The sequence below is a fragment of the Sceloporus occidentalis genome, unplaced genomic scaffold (genome assembly GCF_023333645.1).
Source record: "Sceloporus occidentalis isolate IW3139 unplaced genomic scaffold, rSceOcc1.0.p SCAF_1, whole genome shotgun sequence".
NCBI classification, from domain to species: domain Eukaryota; kingdom Metazoa; phylum Chordata; class Lepidosauria; order Squamata; family Phrynosomatidae; genus Sceloporus; species Sceloporus occidentalis.
Window position 1 is genome coordinate 132572824 of NW_028316981.1, and position 21455 is coordinate 132594278.

At 43.0% G+C, this 21455-nt stretch overlaps 2 protein-coding genes across 3 annotated transcripts in view; one reads left to right on the forward strand and one right to left on the reverse strand.

Moving 5' to 3' along the window:
- Window positions 1-270: 270 nt before the first annotated feature.
- Window positions 271-7441, reverse strand: LOC149322184 (small ribosomal subunit protein uS7m-like). Its single transcript, XM_089536517.1, has 5 exons — window positions 7295-7441; window positions 5383-5574; window positions 3969-4032; window positions 2572-2739; window positions 271-1548 (listed from the first exon to the last, which is right to left on the reverse strand). Exons 1-5 carry the CDS (start codon window positions 7369-7371, stop codon window positions 1327-1329), a joined length of 723 nt encoding a protein of 240 aa, XP_089392643.1. The 5' UTR covers window positions 7372-7441; the 3' UTR covers window positions 271-1326.
- Window positions 7442-8570: 1129 nt separating this feature from the next.
- Window positions 8571-21455, forward strand: part of LOC149322185 (ADP-ribosylation factor-binding protein GGA3-like) — a 37180-nt gene continuing 24295 nt past the window's right edge. For both annotated transcript variants that reach the window (XM_089536529.1, XM_089536537.1), the window contains exon 1: window positions 8571-8662. In XM_089536529.1, the coding sequence (XP_089392655.1) occupies window positions 8623-8662 (40 nt within the window). In that variant the 5' untranslated portion in view covers window positions 8571-8622. The remainder of the gene's footprint in view (window positions 8663-21455) is intronic.

Sequence of the window (21455 nt, forward strand, 5' to 3'; positions counted from 1 at the left end):
CTGGGGTGCTGCTGTGTGGGATCCTATGCACTCCTTTGCAGTTTTGTCTCCTCAGTGAGATAGCACTCAATGGTCTTTAAATTTATATGTATACTATGTACACTTTACAGTCTCCATCCCCCTTACCACTTTTTAAATACTTTTGTCACACTTTAGGGTTCCTCCAACCTTATTGCTACTGACCTTCTTTGTATGGATAGTCTAATCTGGCTACGTAAGAAGTGTCAGACTCAAGACTGTTGTAATAGACATTATAGCTAACAAACCAGAAACTCCTCTAAATTTATTTGCAAGGCTGCTTCATGGCACAGAGAAACAGTTCTTTTGAAAGACATTGGTAGCATAGTGAGAAGTTTTCCTACAAATATACCAATAAGGAACTATCATTCTCAAACCAGAGTTGTAGATCATGTCAACCCCATCACATTCTACAAGCAAAAGAATCAAGAAATCTGCAGATCAACACCCAAGATGTCAAGATCCCATCTATCATAAGGACATAGCAACTCTTCAGTTAAAATATTTTGTATGGATTCAGGGACACAACTGGGGTAAAGAGTGGTTTACTCAAGCGTCCACATCACCTGATATCTGCATCATCAAGTGATGTCTTACAGAGTTGAATGGACCATTACAGATAAAATGCTAGACCAAACTTTGTTTTCAAATACTCTATGTAGTCAGCTCAAATATTCAGCTGTCTGAGCATGACTGCAGAGAAAACAAGTGATAAAAAGCATGTGCGGACCATATCAAAGAAGGGAAGCTAACCTTCCTTTAAGAGGCTAATTTTCATTCAATATGTTTCCTACCAATAAGCTAAACCACTGATTCAAAAGCATTTTAAATAGAGACACTGTCCATAACAGATACACAGAGAACACCCACAAGCAATTTCCACCTGCGTTACAATTCTCCAGTCCAGGATGTTGCCAGAGGATTCTGCTTAACAATACAAAATACCGTTTATTTTTCAATCCTCCACAAGATAGCCCATAACTCTGTATCAAAGATAAATCCTCTGAGTGGAAAGAGGTTAGAATGGAACAAAGGAGAAACCATGCATACAGAAGCCGGTACTAATTAAATCATCTCAGCCATATAGTAATCAGAATTTTATCTCACTGGAGCCTGAAAAAGAGGAAAATTTATTTTTGCTAATATCTTCTTTGTCATGCTATTTGAGAAGAGGCAGCTGCAAAGCAGTCCACGGCCCTGCCAGGCTGGTACTTTGCAAAGAAAACCATACAGAATTTTAAAAAGAACCCTTGTCTTGTAACAAAGTCTCTGTCCTCATAGGTTGCATCTGACAAAATGGTACGCACTCTACCACCACCGAAAGTGAGCAAAGGCCCGGTTAGCCTCAGCCATTTTGTGAAGCTCTTGCTTTTTCTTTACTACAGGACCTTGGTTGTGGAAGGCTTCCAGCAACTCTTGGGAAAGCTTTTCAGGCATAAGTGTCCGCCTGTGCTTGTTGACCCTGCATTCTGTTATCATCCACTTCATTGCTAAGAAACGCCGCCGGCTGTCCTTCAGAGGGGTTGGGACCTTTGAGACACAAATTTTTTTTACAGATTTCAGAAATGTGAAACCAAGATCTGGGTTCCAAAAACACATAATTTTTTTGATCAATGTGTAAGATGAAAAAGCCAAGTTGTCAAAAATGTGCTTGGGATTTCTCTGTTTTGCCCACTGTGGTTGCGAGGTCCTTGAAAAAAGTACCGAAAAAAGTACCGTCCAGCCATATTCAACATTCTGTCAGCAAAGCCATGAATTTTCCCTGCCAAAGCTGAACTTGCCCAGAATTTCAGATTTAAATTTATGTAGAATAGTTATCACAGACTATTGACAAACCCTCAAGACAACTAGGAAACAATTTAAAAGGGAAAAATCAAATGGATTATGTTACAGAAAACTGTTCTCAATATTAATGAAATAAATGCCAGCAATGGGGTCTTGTTTACCTCAAAGTGCAGCAGTGCAACTGGGCAACTGTCAGGGGGCTATACTTGCTTCCCCAGGGATCACTGGAAGGAAAACTGTACTCCATACTCCCCCAAATGCCCTCGCCCCCAAACTCTGAGGTATAGGGACACTTTTGTCACATTTTTAGCCCTCTTTGGCCATTTTAGGTCCAGCAAAGGCCTTTTTTTCCATTAGGAACTTTTGGATCACTTCATGTTACAAAAAAAGACCTTTCTTAGATTTAAAATACCCAACAGTTGCCCATTATTCTTCTGAATGGTTCTGAAATTGTCTTAAGTAATCTTCAGTGGTTTCAAAGAATGGTGGTGTGGGCCTTGAAAGGCACAAAAGGAGCCTTGTGGAGCCACTTGCAGAGTGCCCTGTGGAGGTACTTTCTCATCCCAACTTAGATGGAAGTAGAAGTAGCTCCTTTCCAAAAGTTTAAAGAAAATATGTTGCTGGGGCCTCTTTAATGTCCCTTCACAATTATAATAATAGTTGTATTTTAGGGAGAAAACCTATGCCAATATGATTGTGTCTGAGTTACCATGGCACCATAATTTTAATTTTTGAATGGACTCATTTTCTATTTCTTTCACAGATTACCTGATAGGTTTTGCCTCCTTTCTGGACACCCACAAGCCCAATGACAGGTTCACAGTTTTTTAATGCCTGATGGAAGATAGTGTAAGGGTTGCATTCAATGTTTTCTTTCTCCTTCTCATCAGCTTTATGGTATTTCATAAGCTGCTTCCTCTTAATAGCTTCCAAAGTCTAGATCGCAAACAAAAGTAAAAGTGTATCATGATATTAGCCTAAATGCACCTGATCTCCTGATCTCAGAAGCTAAGCTGGGTCAGGCCTGGTACCTACCTGGATGGGAAATTACTAGGTAATGTCAAGATCTTCAATTAAAAACCTATGATTACTGGAGAAAAAACGGATAGCACTGAGCTAGATGGACCCATGGTCTCACTCAGTATAAGGCAACATCTTATGTTCCTAGAGTCCACATGTCCTTATGTTAAAGTCATTCTCAGCAGCAGGATTTGCTCAATCCCAGAACAAAGTTATCATGCACATTAACCCCACACAGTGCTAAAAGGGCTTCTGGGAAGACAGGACGATATATAAACACAGACTGTGACCTTGAGAAACGTTCCCAGTGTAGATCCTAACCATTGTGTTTCCTTACTAGTAAGCAGAAATCTGACTGAACCTTGCTCCTTCAGGTTTCAGAGCCACTAGCAGACACTCTATCCAATGTTAAAGTGTTCTTGACCACACTCAGGGCCCTTAATTGTGGCCATGATGAAGGTCTCTGGTTTATACTGGAGTGAATGCTGAAAGGCAAGATTTCATAGTTAAATGCATGTCTGCCGACCTCCAAGTACTTGTCTAAAAGAATACATTATGAAGGCTATTATTGTCTGTGAGCTTTGCAAATTCTTATTAGCAAGGTGCCTAGCAGGAAGAAGATTGCAGATGAAACAGCTGTGGAGATACTGAAGATGATTATTGTGGTGAAGTAACTAAGCCAGAGACAGACAATTTGTGCATGGCAGAAAAGGGAAATCTGCAGCTTTTCACAGCCAACTGAGAAGCCCCCAGTTCACTCCATACCCAATGATTCTTTTGGAAAAGGCACATACATACATATGGCTTTCTCTAATGTGTCCTGCTTCCTGGCAGAATCAATATCCTCAAAACTACCAAACCATAGTTTGGTGGGCTATCAGAAGCATGAATCTGCTACAAGATGGAATGCATTGGGGGGGGGAGCCATCTACACATGCATTGTTACAGAGCTACAGGGGTTTCTGCAGTGACAACGTTGTGGGAAAGAGTGTGGTCTCTGAGGGCCTCAAGAGGACAAAATATTCTCCCATCCACAAGAATGTCCTCCATCCATCTCTCCTATACAGCTTAAAGATAGGAATATTTTTGCTTCTGCACACTGCAATAACAAATAAAAGGAACAATAATTTGGAATATTAACTTACCTGATTCATAATGGATCGGGCCAAAATCTTATCTCCTCCCTTCATCATAAGGCTAGTAAATTTGCTGTAGCAAAATACAAATGCAGTTGTACTGGTACTCTAAGCATCTTCACTCTGACATTAAGATCCCCATAACTATACTCTTTCCATTATGCTAATAAACCATGAGAGTATTTAGCAAAATTTGTCAAAAGAATTCTAGTTATTTACTATTCTCATCATGCTTCTGCTTCCCTCTATAATCCACCTACTACACTCTCAGATCAACAGCTGTAGAGGTTTGCTGGAAAGTTATTGGCTTCTGTCACTGGGTGGTGATACTATTTGTTCAAAGGGAAGCACAAGCATCATGAGGTACCTTGTCTGGTATTTTGAAGTCATGCACTGCTGACTGGCATGGCAGTACCCAGTGCTGACACAAACCATGGCATCTACAGTTTCACTGTGTTACCATGATCCTGCAGCCCACATAACATGCTCTGGTAAAGGTGTCATGTCCTTTTCCAGCATGCATTTGAGCTTGATAAAAACAAACCACTGCACCAACCCTGAACAACAAAGAACATAGAACCTGTTAAAGAATGTTTGACCACAGTTCAGAACTAGCAATCCCATCTTATACAACAGCCAGCAGAGGCCTACAAAATTGAGTTATACAAGTGGGGAATACAGACAAGCAGTATCACTGCAGATTGTTCTTTTTCTTGCTTTCCTGATCAGTTTGGTCCAAAATATACTGTAGAAATAATCCAGTTTGAAATCACTTTAACTGCCCTAGTTCAATACTAGGGAATTCTGGGAACTGTGGTTTTGTGAGACATTTAGCCTTCTCTGTCAAAGAGCTCTGGTGCCACAATAAACTGCAATTCCCAGGATTCCCTAGCACTGAGCCAGGGCAGTTAAAGCGGTCTCAAACTGGATGATTTCTGCAGTGTGTTTTGGACCTTTGTGTTCCAGAGGAAAGCCTGGAAAGGGAGTTGAAAACCCGTTAAAGGGATATCACTCTTGCTGTTCTGGAGCTGCTATTGTACCTGTGCTATGGAGACAAATCATGAAATATTTTGGAAACATTCTGGACTGAACCCTATCACATAAAATCAATACTACTAAGCCCCAACACTTTAGAACATCATGCTATAATTCTCAACTTTTTCAGCTAAAACTGTTCATATTTCTGTCAGATAACACTTTGATAAACTAAATTACTCTATTAAATCAATTAATGTTTCTGATAAATGATAGATCAGTCTTTCCCAACTGGTTAGTCTCCAGATATGGGATTTCGATATGGGAATGGAATTTCCATTCCCATATCCACTGGTCAGGAATACTGGAAGCCTAAAACATCTGGAGAAAACTAGTGTCAGACACAAGTGTAAGGATTTAATCTTAATATGTAAGACAGCATCCAGACCTGATCACTGGTTCATAGAACACAGAGCTGCTGACATTGGAAGGGGTAGCTTTTATAGGTCGGACTGTTTTAAGATCCCATTTTGTTTTTTCTTCTTCTGATAATTGTTCTAGTGGTTTGTTATAAACTTCTTTGTTCACCTCTGGTTCAAGGAAATTAGGACTGTATCGACTCCACCTGACTTGAATTAGCCTGCAAAGAATATAAAGAACAGAAAAAAGTCACAAATATGTTCAGCCCCAACATGTGGATGTATATAATTCTGCTTATACCCCACTTCCCCACATCCAATTTTATAATTCAGACCCACTAAGATAATTTATCATGCTTTTAACACAATCCAAAATAGAATTTGAGGCAAACAAAATCCCATTGACTACAACAGTCTTAGATATGTGTAATCTTTGCAAAGATGCCGGTTATTCAACCTCATATTGTTATGTGTTGGACTATGACTCTGGAGACCAAGGGTCTGAATCCTGGCTCGACCATGTAAACCCATAACAGTTAGATTGAAGTTACAAGGTGGATTTCTTTACATCCCTTTCCATTCATGGCTGTGGGTGATCGCATGGCAGACGTGATTGTTCATACATAAGAGGACAGAAATTATAGAGCAACATGAAACATACAGATGTGGTCTTATGTAAATATTCCCCTTAGGATAAGTACACATATGAGCAAGTTCGTATTTTAGCCTGCATAATATATCCTAAATACTCCAACAGATCCTCTACACTACAACTTGTATCAAAGAGGTACACTCAACCCTCCACATTTGTGGCTTTGACTTTTGCGGATTTGATTCATGGATTTTATTAAATACGTTCCCTCTAGGAATCTCTAGGTCCTCTAGTGCAACTCTATGATCAACTTTAACCAAAAGTCACACTGGAGGACCTAGAGATTCCTAGAGAGCTGTTCTCTCAGGCAAAAACATAGTGTTTTTGTTACTTGCAGTTTTTCCACATTCACGGGGGTCCCGTGTCCCTAACCCCAGCAAATGTGGAGGGACAAGTGTAATTCACAAAGTTATGCTTTACTCCTTATGTGAGAACCATACTCATCCATGTCCAACAACAACTAACACAGGACACCAATTTAAACAACCTTTTATAGAATGAAAATCAGTGTTAGGGCTTCATTTCACTAACAAATATTGACAGTGCCAAGAACTAAATATCTTTCAACTCCTTTGTTATACAAGCCTATCCAAATCATAAGAACAAGCCATGTTCAAGTGTACACCTTATAAGGATATACAAGTGCATACCTTATACTTGTAACTACCATTTCATTTGTAGAACCACATGTGAAATATTATTTGGGGGGGAAACAGCTAAATTAGTCTGTTTCGTGATATAAAATAAAAAGAAAAATGAATCTTGCAGCACACTTAAACCTGATTTGTTTTAGCAAGTTCTTCCATAGATTCCCATCCACTTCATCAGGTGCACTAATGGAATACAGCCATGCTGGCAGTTGTGGATCCCAAAAGTAACTTTTCCTGACTATAAATTGGGTGCACCTCCCCACCTTGGGACTCTGGTCCAAAACACACTGCAGAAATAATCCAGTTTGAGACCACTTTAACTGCCCTTGCTGAGTGGTAGGGAATCCTGGCTCGGCCATGTAAACCCAATGGGTGACCTTGGGCCAGTCACACTCTCTCGGCCTCAGAGGATGGCCATGGCAAACCCCCTCTGAAGAAGCCTTGCCAAGGGTCGCCATACATCGGAAACGCCTTGAAGTCCCAAACCAAGCATGGGATCTGTAGCTGTGAGAGAGACATGCAGCCTTCCCTTTCAGGGAGAGCTCTGGGGCCACAGTGGCCAACTGCAGATCCCAGGATTCCCTAGCACTGAGCCATGCCAAAGTGGCTATTAGTGCAGCCCCAGCCCCAGCCTCTTACCGGGGGAGCCAGGCCTTCCAGCGGCCGCAGGGCCCCCCTCCTAAGACCCTCAGCTTCTCCGCCATGGGCGCCGCCATCTTGCCTCTGCCTTCAGGACCCCTCCCAAGGCAGGGCTGCCCTCCGCGAATGCCTGAACGGACGGAGCCGCCTCTTCTGTTCCATTGGCGGCGGCAGCAGCAGCAGCAGACTAGGAAGGGTTTCCCTGACTGTGCTTCACTCTCTCCTCTCCCTCCCTCTTACTCTCAGGTTACACCGTGTAAAAGCCGCTTTGGGACCCAATTGGAATACTTGCCCATAGGAAACACTGGAGAAGTTTCCTATGCTTCTCTATGGGCCAGTATTCCCCAAGGGTTCCCTGTGGGCCATATTCCCAATGAGCATCCCAGGGGGAAAGGGGCTATTGGAGGTGTCTCATCCAAAGGGCAGCCATGAGTCCAGATCGCCTCGGGGGGAGTTAACAACAACAATAACCAAAGCCCAAGTAAGCCCATCTTGCTAAGTAAAGTTATCATGACAAGTTGAAAACAACTTGAAGGAACACACCAAACAACAAGAAGAAGGAGCCCTTGTTGTTGTTAAGGAGCCCTCATGGCACAGTTGTTAAATGCCTGTGCTGCAGCCACAAGGCTGTGAGTTGGATCCCAGGCAGGGCTCCAAGGTCCACTCAGCCTTGCATCCTTCTGGAGGCCACTAAAATGTTGGGGGCAATTGGCCTAGACACTGTAAACTGCCTGAGGGAAAGAAGTTGGCAGCGTGGACTTTCCTAGACTTCAGAGCCACTGAAATCTAGTAAAGCCAACCTCTTTCTTTCAGTCAGTCTCAAAGGCACTACAAGATCTGCAGACTAATGACATACAAATGCATTTAGGATGTGCATATGATATTGTCATCTGGAGGTATAGTTTTAACTTTGCTAGTTGTTGATATCAACTACTAGCACGACATTCAGTGGCAGATGGGGATGACAATTTATGAGTAACAGTAGTGCCAAAAATAATAACCCCTAAGGCTTCTGCATGGTGCGAACCAGGAGGAGGGGATGGGGATGGCACCGTGGGATAGCAGGCCAAGTGACAGGAGCCCTGGGGAGGGAGGCCACTGCTGTGGCTATAACCGAGAGTGCTTGCCCTGGATAGGGAAGCATTGGGGGATACATGGCGGTTTCAGATTGATGGAAGGAGGGCAAGGGAAGAGCGTGAACCCCGCCGGGCGCCAGGGGGCGCTGTGGGGCGTGGCGGAGGCAGGCGCCGCTCCTCTCTCCCTCGTCAGTGTCAGGGAGGGCTGGTGGCTGACAGACAGCGGGCGGAGTCTGCTGCCCGGCCGGCAACATGGCGGAGGCGGAAGGGGAGAGCCTGGAGTCCTGGCTGAGTGAGTAGCCCCCTTCCGCCTCTTGGAGTGGGGCCCAGGAGCCCCGGCCATCGGAAGGGGAGGCGGGCTCCTCGGGTGCAGTGGCCCTTGGGAGGGAGCCCTGGGGAGATAGATCCCCTCTGCTCTTGAAGGCTAAGCAGGGCCAGCCCTGGTCAGGACTTGGGTGGGAGACCGCCAACCAGCCCCTGGTGCTCCAGCAATAGCGGCACCGGCGTTGACACGGTTTCTATTCCGCCTCATAGTGAACTCAGCACTCCCCAAGCCCCTGACTCCCAGACTCCTTTCCCCTACACATTCTTTTTTGGACTCCAGCTCCCAGAATCCTTGAGCATTGGCCAAGATGGAGGAGGCACTGGAGATGGAGCCCAAAAATGAGACCTAGAGGGCCAGACTTTGGGAACCACTGCAAGGCTAAGCGGTTTGCCATCTGTACCTAGAGAGACCTTCTAGCACCTCTGAGACTCACTGAAAGGAAGAAGAAGGTGGCAGCGTGACTTAAGTCTACTTCCTCAGATGCTTTTTGGGTTTACAATCTGTAAGCCAATTGCCCCCAGAAAGCAGGGTACTTGTCATAAAAGATGTTGACAAGCTGCAGTGAGTCCAGAGGAAGGCAGACAAAATGGTGAAACGCCTGGAAACCATGAAGCCCCATGAGCAGAGACTCAGGGAGCTGGGGATGTTTAGCCTGGAGAAGAGAAGGTGAAGAGGGGATATGATAGCCCTGTTTAAATACTTGAAGGGATGCCATATTGAGGAGGGAGCAAGCTTGTTTTCTGCTGCTCCAGAGAATAGGACCTGGAGCAATGTATGCAAGCTTCAGGAAAAAAGATTCCACCTCAACATTAGGAGGAACTTCTTGACAGTGGAACACGCTTCCTTGGAGTGTAGTGGAGTCTCCTCCTTTGGAGGTCTTTAAACAGAGGCTGGATGGCCATCTGTCAGGGATGCTTTGATTGGGAGTTCCTGCATGGCTGAATGGAGCTGGACTGGATGGCCCTTGAGGTCTCTTCCAACTCTAGGATTCTATGGTTCAAATGTATCTTCCTCAGCAATTAATGATGTAATGCATTAAGTATCTCCAAGCAAGGTGCTGTTTCACAAGTTCATCTGTCATAGATGGAATATACATTATATATATTCTAATCTACAGGGCTGTTGTAAAGATCACTCTGATAACATTTGTGACACTCTTTGGAAAATTCTTATCTCCTTTATTGATTAATTGTGCTCCCCCTCTTTTTATTTTTGTGTTCCCAGTGTATAGCCATATCACTTCTATCCACTTCCTAATATTAAAATATTCTGCAATTAACAACTAATTATACAGGCATAATTAGTTGTGTGCATATCATGGGTGTTAATGGGGCACTTCCTGTAGCAGATGGAGCCAGATGACAAGTAGTTATGTTTTGTACTACTGTAGTTCTGTCAAAGCCAGTATATTGTGACATGTTCAGGTTACTGACTGTCTTAGGATTTTTTGTCAGTATTGACTAGGGCCAGGGAACATTTGCAAATACTGCTGGCTGTAATTCCATCATCCCTCGCCATTGGCTGTGGTGTTTATGGCTGGAAAGAATTACAGCCCAATGACATCTGGAGCACCATATATTTCTCATTCTTGATATAAACTAATAATCAATTAACGACAGAGGTATCAGACAGAGTATAAATACTATAAATAAATAAATATGTGGAAAGGTTAATGCTTCCTGAAAGAAGGACCTAATTTGTACCTATTCCCTTGTTTTTATGCTGTTCCCATCCACTTATTTATTATTTTGCCTCACTGTGGAATCTCTTTTGAACTTATTCTTCCATCTCACTTCTATCCTGGTCCTGGTCCTCTTTCAGAATGTGGTTTACAGCTCATGAAAGCTTATTGGGTGGTGATGGGGGGGGGGGGGAATGTACAACATCAATTTATCCCACAATTTGTTTCTGTATGAACTTCCAAACAAGGCCTGTCCTAATAAGTGAGCCCCTTCCCCAATAGGGATCCAGCAAAACTTGTTCCCTTTAATAAGCTATACACTGAAATTGAGACATCTGAACAGAAATCCAGAACTGCAGTTGCAGTGGACATGGCCCATCTGAAGCCTGGCCCTATTAATTGGTGATTTATTTCTAAGAGGAGGAAGGTAATGAACACTTTGTACCTTTTCCTCCTCTTCTAAATAACTGGTTTCTTGGTTATAAAGAAGAGCACACCCCGCAATCTACCTACTAGTTTGATTTATCAGATTTATAAATGATAATTCTGGTATTTTTAATCTATACCAAATTGTGAGATACTGTATACACTCATGTATAAGTCTAGAAATTTGGGTCAAAATTGACCCAAAAAAACTGACTTATCCATGGGTCAATGTAGGTACTGTACTGTAATTCACATTAAAAAAGGAACCATCCTCTGGAGAAAGGCAAGAGTGTCATCTACCCTGAATCCCTTCTATTTTCTCATCCATCCAGCCTTTAGTATGAGCACTAACAGTTATGCTTGCTGGAATTTTATAAGTTCTTTGGCATTGTTTTCCCTTACTTCATCCTTTACATCATTTGTTAGATGCCCCTAAGTTTTACCCTTGACTTATCTGTGAGTCATATCAAAATCCATAATTTTGGTCCCCAAACCTGCCCTCAATTTATACATGAGGTGCCTACAGGAATCCTAGATACATTGATATGAAGACAAGAGCAGACTCCTAAGCACGCTCTTCAGCAACTGATATTTTGGAGGCCTACTGTTTTTATCAGTCTGGAAATCTCCCAGGAAGCCAAGATGATTAAACATTGGCTATTGCTTTTTGGCTGCATCATGAGAAGGCACATTTTTTCATTGGAAAAAACAATAATGCTAGGAAAGGTGGAAGGAAGCAGAAAGAAAGGAAGACCCCACGCTACCTGGATAGAATCTATTAAGGTTTGAATTTACAGGATCTAAGCTGAGCAGTGGAGGACAGGGAATTCTGGAGATGTCTCATCCATAAGGTCCTCATGAGTCGAGAACAACTTGAGAGCAGTTAACAACAACAACAAACTGTTTTCATTATCGGTAGCCACTGATAACCTTTGAAGTATTTTGTTGGCTTTTTTCCCTTTTCTCCATGCACAGTTTAGAATGTTCACTTATATCATTGATCCTTACAGCATGCTGACAAGGTGGGTCAAGTGTTGTTATTGCTATGTTGTAGAAGGAGGACTGATGTTGAGAAAAGAATGGTTTCTCTAAGACTACATGGCAGGTGTGTAGCAGAGGTGAGATGTGAATTATGGGCTGCTTGGTACACAGCTCAGTCATCCTGCCACTAACAGTTCACCAGCACTCCTATTAGTTTCAAAGAAAACTAATAGGAGATTTAAAAATAATATGTTAAAATAAGCATGTTATGTTGGCCAAGGCATAGAACATACACGGTAGAAGGTCCAATAGTTCACTAGATCAGGATGCTCACCCAAAACAGCTTTGAACTGCATGGGAAATCCTATTCGATTAGTTTCAATAAGAGACCATTTTAAAAACAAAAGCAAAGGTCTGCCTGAAAATAACACCTCCTATCGACCAGCCACGTTAACTTTCTATCCTCTGGTTTAAGATTCCTCTGTTGATCACTTCATTCAAAATAATTAAAGATATTTTAAAATACATAAAGCTTTCCTATATGTCATATGGTGTTGAAAGATGTGTTTAGAGCTGGCTCACATGTACATTCAGTATGTGGTAACTGTAATGTTGAAGTTGTAGGTTGCATGTGTGATTGAATGATCACAGATAAGGCTTTTTTATCATTTTAGCAACAATATAGTTTGAGCACAATCTATTCACATACAATCAACTGACACTAATTGTTGAAGCAATCCAACTCTGTGTACCATGACTGGGTTTTACTGTTCTTGGGTTTGTGTTTCCCCCCAGGATTTTTGGTTACTTCAATTTAAAAAATACATATTCAAGTTTCTAACAATTTTGCAAGCTACAATGAATGGTTGAAGGGGTAGTTTAAAAATGCAAACCTTATGTGAGTCAGCATAGTTCACTGCTCTCATACTGTCAAGCAGACTTCCATAGCTATGAGGGCTATAATCTTATTTTAACCCTCTTTTACCATTCATTTTGATAGTATCTCTCTCCTCTTAGAGTCCAATAAACATACTTGAAGTCATATTTTTATTTCAAAATAAAAATATGGCTGATTTCAAAATTATTCCAGCTGAACTTAAAAATAATAGATATTGATATTGGTTTGAGCGTTGGACTACGATTCTAGAGACCAGGTTTCAAATCCTAGCTCAGCCATGTAAATTCACTGGGTGACCTTGGGCAAGTCACACTCTCTCATGCTTAGGTGATGTCAGCATCAAACATCCTTCTGAAGAAACTTGCCAGAAAACCCCATGATAGGTTCATCTTAGGGTTGCCATAAGTAGGAAACAACTTGAAGGCACACAACAACAACAACAAAGCCTAACCAAACACTTGACCATAACACTCTAAAACTTTAATTTTTAAATAATAAAATTCCTTTTATAGTTTATTGGACCATACAGGCAGCATTTAGTGCTGAAGTCCCTCTGGTGGAACAGAAAATTTAATATAGTAAGGAATGGGATGACATCTCCAATATAGTGAACCTCCAAAACCACATCTGGAGGGTTGGAAAAACTTCCAGAAGCAGTTTTGGGGAGTCTCTAAGGGATAAGGAAAGGGAAAGGAGATTCCATTCTGCAGTGGCTACAGAACTATCTTAACCCACATTTTAAAACAACAACAAAACGTAACTAACATTTTCAAATAATAATAGAACTCTAGGATTTTACACAACCACATGTAACCTCAAAAAATCAAGGACACACCCTGCAGCTAACTATTGCGTGTTCCAAATAAAAGGATGATGATGTTATTTATACCTTGTCTTTCCTTCCAAACTGGGCTCAGGGCATCTTACAAATTAAAATGAGTACAATATAGTGAGAGCCAGCATGGTGGGGTGGTTTGAGCTTGGACTTCAGCTCTGGAGACCAGAGGCTTCGACTGCTCTCACTCAGCCATGGAACCTCACTGAAAACCTTGAGCAAGTCACAGTTTCTCAGCCTCAGAGGAAGGCAAAGGCAAAGGCAACTCCTCCCTCCAACAAAACTTGTCAAGAAAACCATGTGATAGATTTGGCTTAGAAAAATTGAAAATGATTTGAAGTCGCATATCTACAACAAAAACAACAACATAATTAAAACATACAAAGATCAACACTAAATACGTAGACATAAACTATTAACAATATTAAAATAGTTTAAAACATATACTTAAAAAGGATGAAAAGTAGTTTTTTAAAAAGTACAGTTTGAAACAACACAGCACCCTCTCATAAGTCCTTTCCTTAAAAACCATCATTTTGCTGCCACAATTTATTTACCTTCTCCAGAGTAAATACAACCTTTGCTCCCTTTCTTTGTGGGTGATTGAATATCTAATCATCCATGCCTGCCTCCTTTGGGAGCTCTATCAGTCTGTTCTATAACCGTCACATTTTTGTTTACTTAGCTGGTTCTCTTAAAAATGTCATCTTTTGCATCTGTTGCTTTTTTCCATTGTAGAGTTGATGTGATCTATACAATACAATATATGTATGCAGGCAGAAGATGTCAATACCATAAGGCACTGCTTAGTCATCCTTTTCTGGGTTGGAGGTAGACACCATTTGATCACAAGTGTCTGCATCACCTTTTGCTTGGTTAAAATACTGAGTTAAAGCTGGATTACATTTTGAGCGACTATAGTAGCTACAGAATAATAATAATAATAATAATAATAATAAAAGTTTTATTTTTATACCGCCCTTCTTGCAATCAGGGCGGTGCACAACATATCAAACAATCACAGATACAATAAAAATACAATTAAAACCCACATTAAAAACTCGTTCTGGCCAGCTTGCCACTGCTGTCGGGGGGGGGGGGGAGAGAGACTAACTGGAACTTGTGTCCGGGAATGCTAGCTGGAACAAGAAGGTCTTTAATTCCTTCCTGAACTGGGCCAGGGAGGTGGCCGAGCGGAGCTCTATGGGCAGCGTATTCCAGAGGGTCGGGGCCGTGATGGTAAACGTCCTCCTCGATGTAGAGGCTAATCTTGCCCCTGGGACCCTCAGTAACTGCTGCCCAGATGTTCTGAGGGTGCGGGGCGGATTGTATGGGGAGAGGCGGTCCTCTAGGTATCCTGGGCCCAAGCCATGTAGGGCTTTGTAGGTTATAACCAACACCTTGTATTGCGCCCAGAAGCGAATAGGCAGCCAGTGCAGATCTTTAAGTACAGGTGTAATATGACTGGCCCTGGATGTACCAGTGACCAGTCTGGCTGCCATGTTCTGTACCATTTGTAGCTTCCGGGTATGGTACAAGGGTTGCCCCATGTAGAGCGCATTGCAGAAATCCAATCGAGAGGTTACCAGAGCATGTACTACCGTTTCAAGGTCCCTCTGGCCCAGGTATGGGCGCAGCTAGCGGATAAGCCGAAGCTGATAACAGGTGCTCCTGACCGTCGCATCCACCTGAGATGTAAGGTGGAGCGACGAGTCAAGGAGCACCCCCAGACTGCGTACCGAGTCCTTCACGGGAAGCGTGAACCCATTCAGGACAGGTGGAACCACCACCATCCCGGGCCAGGAGAACCTATCACAAGTACCTCCGTTTTCTCTGGATTCAGACTGAGTCGGTTTTCCCTCATCCAGCCCATTACTGACTCCAGGCAGGCCACGAGAGGAGAGATGCCATCCTCGGTCACTGCATCAGTCGGAGACATAGAGAAGACTATTTGGGTGTCATCAGCGTACTGATAACCCCGCGCCCCATGTCTCCGGATGATCTCTCCCAGCGGTTTCATGTAAATGTTAAAAAGCATGGGAGACAGAATGGCTCCTTGAGGGACCCCAGATGTAAGTCTCCCAGCTGCACCATCTGGAACCTCCCGGAGAGGTAGGACCGGAACCATTGGAGCGCAGTGCCCCCGATTCCCACCTCTGCCAGGCACTCCAGAAGGATACCATGGTCTATGGTATCGAAAGCCGCTGAGATGTCCAAGAGCACCAACAGGGACACGCTTCCCCTGTCGATGCCCAGACGGAGATCATCGACCAAGGCGACCATGGCCGTCTCAACCCCGTAACCCGCCCGAAAGCCAGTTTGAAATGGGTCCAGATAATCCGTTTCATCCAAGATCGATTGAAGCTGGATTACAACCGCCTTCTCGATCACCTTCCCCAAAAATGGCAGCAGCGAGACTGGCCGATAATTGCTATGCATCAGGGGGTCGAGGGAGGGCTTTTTTAACAGCGGTTTTATAGTGGCCAATTTCAAGCTGGATGGAAATTGCCCATCCCTCAGAGATGTATTAATAATCCGGTGTAACATCGTAGTTACCACCGGTCCCCCCTGAGCCGCTAGCCATGAGGGACAGGGATCGAGGGAGCAGGTTGTCTTCCGAACGCTTCCAAGGATCTTGTCCACATCCTCGGTACTAACCGACTCAAACTGATCTAGTTTAATGGAGTCCACGGAGGCTCTGGATGCCTCTACCCTAGGTTCTGCCCTAATGCCGGCGTTAAGACCTTCGCTTATCCGAGAGGTTTTATCCGCAAAGTTGTTAAATTGGTCACAGCAGGCCTTAGAAGGTTCAAGGATCTGGTTCAGGGTGGGAGGGAGCTGAGTTAGCTCCCTGACCACTCTGAACAACTCTGCTGGACGCGACTCCGCGGACGCGACACGAGCACCATAGAACGAATTCTTAGCTGCTCGTATCGCCTCTCCGTAGTCCTCCAAAAGGTGGTCCAGGAGAGCCTTGTCGGCTAAGCGTAGGTGTTTCCGCCAGCGGTGCTCTAGCCGTCGCAGAACCCGCTTCCTCGCCCGGAGATCTTCCATATACCAGGGCTTACGTTTGGAAGCAGGCCTGAGAGGGCGCTTGGGAGCGATACTGTGTATAGCCCTAGAGAGACCGGTGTTCCAAATACCAGTCAGGGCATCAACAGAGTCGCCGTCATTTCCAACCATGTTCCCCTCTAAGGCTTGCTGGAACCTTTTGGGTTCCATCAGCCTTCGAGGGTGGACCATCCTAATAGGTCCACCACCCCTGGGGAGGATCTGGGTAGAGGCCTTGATTTTTGCCTCCACGAGGAAGTGATCCATCCATGACAGGGGGGAAATATTGGTTATTTCCACCCACGGATTTTCCGCATCCGTACAAAAAACCAAATCCAGTGTATTACCCGCAAAATGCGTTGGACCCGAGATCAGCTGGGACAGGCCCATGGCCGCCATGGTATCCATGAATTCCCGAGCCGCACCGGATGGAACATAGTTGGCCGCGAAGGGGATGTTGAAGTCACCCAGGACAAGCAGCCTGGGTGTTTCCAGCATCAGCTCCGCAACCATAGATGACATTGGTGTTATAACTTTTCTTTTTATTGGAGTGCTTCATACCGGATGCTGTTTTGTAGAATTTCATTCAGAATGTTGGTTTATTTTTTTTCTAACCATTCCCACCATAGCTATTTTTAGGGTTTGGGGTGAGTTGGGAGTGGAGGGATAATTCTCTGGTTTACTGGCACACTTGTTAAGAAATTGTGTATTATGTTCATTCAAGCCTTGAGGAGAGATGGGAAAATTTTTTTGTTATTATTAGTACTATTGTTGTTAATTTTCTGTAACCATAACACATAGAAGTTTTAATGTCATCCTTATTCCAAAATATTCAACCAAATCACCATTTCTCCCCCATGCGTATATTTGCAGTCAGACATAAGGTATTTGAGAGTCACAGCCTTGCCAGCAGTGAATAAGGAGAAAGGGCTGTACCTCATAGTAGAATATGTGCATCTTGCATAGATAAGATACTGATTTAATCCCTGGTATCTCTAGGGAGGACCTGGTGAGACTTTTGTCTGCTGCCTAGTCAGGTGATTTGAATCAATTCCCAGAAGTTCCATTCAATATGACCTATGATAAGGGATTGTGTGAGCTACATCTGACAAATAAAGGCTCTTCCATTCCTGGACTACTGTGGTGTATATTGAGCTGCTTGAAGATGGCTGAGAAACTGCTGTTGCTTCTGGATACAACAACTAGATTATGAACTGGGACTATTCATTTGGTTCATATTGTGCCATACTCTGACTTTGCCAACATGGTCTCAGTCTAGTCACAGACCATCACTTCTCTCCATGTGTGTGTGTCATCATATTAAGACAACTAGTTCCAGCCTATGATCTCTTGGTGTATTAGGCTCCAAGACCCATAATTGTTGGCCACACTGACGAGTATGATGGCAGTTGTAGTCCACTGCATCTGGAGGTTGCAAGGCTGAGTATGGCTGGCTAAAGATATTTAACAGAGGTTCTTCCCTGAGTGCCCTTGCCTTCAGAGGCACAATGTGTGGTTGCTCAATTGGCCTAGGGCAAAGTTGATCTTTGCTCAATGGATAAAATATATTCTGTTTCTGCTGCTCACACCACTTGCTCTCCCATTAGTTTGGGCTTGAGGTTTAATTCAAATGGGGGTGCAAATTATCTAAGAAGTCTAACAATTTTTAAATGTAGGATGGCATTCAGGAAAGCCAGATTCAACGTAGTTCCATCGACTGTATTTAGAGGGATATTTCCAGCGAATTGAATACAGGGTTCTCATATGCCCTTGTGGGGAGGGACTAGTAGAATCTTTATCCCAAATAATAATAACAATAACAATAATAATAATTTAATTATGTTTCCCCGCCTCTCCCAGTGGATCGAAGCAGGGTTACAGACTAAATAAAAGCACAAAGTGTTTACCTCAAAACTCAATTAAAAGCAGCTAAAAACAATAAAATAACCAACATCAGACAATAACAATAGCATTAACAAGCAAGGCAGGGATCATACACAGACAGGGGCATATCATTCATATCATATCAGGGGGGTATTCATATCAGGTGGGGTATGCTCGGCTAAAAAGCTCGGTTTTAACTGCTTTTCTAAATGTTTCTAATGAGGCCGCCGGGCGGATCTCCTCAGGAAAACTATTCCAAAGTCTTGGAGCCATATACTCTTTTTCTGTACATTTTATAAAGATGGCAGATTAAGACTAATTACACCTTTTTAAAGTAAGTTCCCAGATAGTTTTAAAATAGTACTGGATATATTTGCTAGAGGATAAAAAAAAAGGTAACAGAGGAGGTTTGCTCTTACTTTCCAATATGGAATGCTCACACTTTTGCGTATAGATGTATATAATGGTTGGGGTGTTTGGGTTGGTTTTGTTGTTGTTGTGTTGCTGTTGTTTTGCCTTATGGCTTGTTAACTGTAAAAAAGGCTTGTTGATTTTGTTGTTGTTGCTAAGACCCCTTTGGTCTGGGACCACCAGATCAACATCTGGACTGGTCAGTCTCATCCCAAGGCTATCAGCTTGCATCGTCCATACAAGAGACTGTGAGGCCAGTGGGAACATGGGCCTTTTGACCTATGCGTACAGACCCTAAGTCAACAAAAGTTTATGTGACAAATTATTTTGCACAGTTAGTTTCAAAGGTGCTACAAGACCCCTTTGCATCCATTAATTCATACTGTATATTCATGTTTTCTGTGTAAAAATTTCCTGTGTATGTGTTCAAAATCATATGAACATGAGTTCAGTATATAGAACAATATACTTCTGGACATCTCTCCAAAACAGTAGTTGAGTTCATTTTATACATAGCAGGATTGTACATAACTAACTCCTGTGTTGAAAGCAGAATTAACAAGGTAGAGCCAATTCCCCAAATGTCACTTTTCCTCTGCCCGCCCCAACTGGCATAACTCCCTCTCCTTTGAATTCTCTCTCATCTCCTTGTAGAAACTAACTACACTCCCTTCCCTTCCACCCCTCTGAAGTGGCCCCAGGTTTCCTAATGTCCAAACTATGATTGGATAGCCATGTTTTGATTTGAGGTAACAAAGTTTTACACGTGATGCAGTATTGCTCCACTAAAGGATGTGACCCAGATTTCTTTGGTGACAGATTCCCTGGCTGCACGGTAGCAGAGTTATGGATTTGTTTATAATAGAACACTATACCAGCTTTGGTTTCTGGTCAGCAGCTCTAATTCTGTTGGCTGCGTCTTTATTTCCAGAGACTACAGTTTGCCTGTTCAGTTGTTGAACAGCACTGAAGAGCCTTTGATTGACAACTGAATAGGCAAGCTATAGTCTCTGGAGATAAGGATGTAGCCAAGAGAATTAGAGCTGATCTTGGCTGTGGCAGGGAGACCTTGGAAGCGGCTCTGCAATCGTGGAGTCCTCCAAGGCCTCGCTGGGGCTTGGGAGATGCTGTCTCCCAGGCCCCAGGGAGGCCTTGGACAAGGTTTTAAAATGTAGGACCTTTTTTTTTAATTTCCTGGCCAAGAAATAAAAAGTCCTACATTTTAAAACATTGTCCTACATTTTTCTCGGTTTGGAGGTCCTTGGGGATGGCAACCCTATCCCTGGGGCCTGGGAGACAGAGTCTCCCAAGCCCCAGCGAGGCCTTGGAGGACTCCGTGATCGTGGAGCCGCCTCCAGGGCCTCACTGGGGGGGGGAGAATCCCAGGGGCGGGGCCAAACTGGGGCGAGACCGTGTGGACCTGCCCCAAACCGGGAAAGTCCCGTCCCCAGGCGGGATATGGCAAGCCTACCCTTCCCTTATACTTAAGCTCTCAACATGGCTGCAGCAGAGTTAAATAGGCCTAACTTTAACATGACGGAAGCAGCCATGAAGTATGTTTGCATAGGTTTGTATAGAGATCTTGCATTACTTGGATCCTGTTCTTTTCCTAAGGTGCTATTTATGTTCACAGGACTACTTAGGAACTCTTTACAGTACACAAATTAGTGCCATAACTGTGCAGAATTTTCAGGTTATTCTTTCTTTGTAAAATCAAAATGTACAATGATTTTAATAAAAGAAAATAAAGCTTGCAAATCAGCCTGTGCCTATTTTACTAGATGCTTACATCATGCATAGTTAAGGCTTCTAACAATTTGATTCATTGTGTTCCTTGTTCTTTGTTCGTTGTCAGTTATTACTTGTTTATAATTATTGCCTTTGTAAAACAGCACAGACCCATATTGCTCAGCCCTAGAATGAACAGTATTTCATTCTCTCACATGTTGTCTGGGTCAGTTTTGCTTTAAAAAAATAGATTAAATTGGTGCTTGTGTGGCAGACAGTGAAGTGCCCAGTGTCTGAACTGATATATCTAGAGCAGATGAAACAGAAAACATTATGAATACTTTGTGCTTTCTGAAATCTGCTGTTTTCAAAACGCTAATGCATCAGAGAGGCAGGTCTTGAAGTAATGAACCTTAATAGATATCTGTTCCCAATAAGAAATGTAAAACCTCCACTGAGTACAGTAAGTCTGCTCAACAACAAAGCAAAGATACACATTTTATTAAAAGAAACATTGGGATTCCTCAGAAGCCTATTGTTTCATTCAGTAATACTTAAGATGAAGATAAAGGTTTCTGCAAGACAGCTTGCCTGCTGCTATCAATCTCTTGCAATGTGGATCTGAGGAAGTAGACTGAAGTCTACGAAAGCTCCTGCTGCCATTTTCTTTCTTTCAGTTTGTCTCAAAAGTGCTACAAGATCTCTCTACATAGTGATTCTACAATTTAACATGGCTATATCTTTGAATTGCCCCAAGAAAGTACTGGATGTGTTCTGGGGCAAGTGGGACAAAAGTTGAGGGTAAGGAGGCTTGGCCAGGGGTCTGTACAAACTGAATATATGTCTTTAGCACATCCTGTCCCCC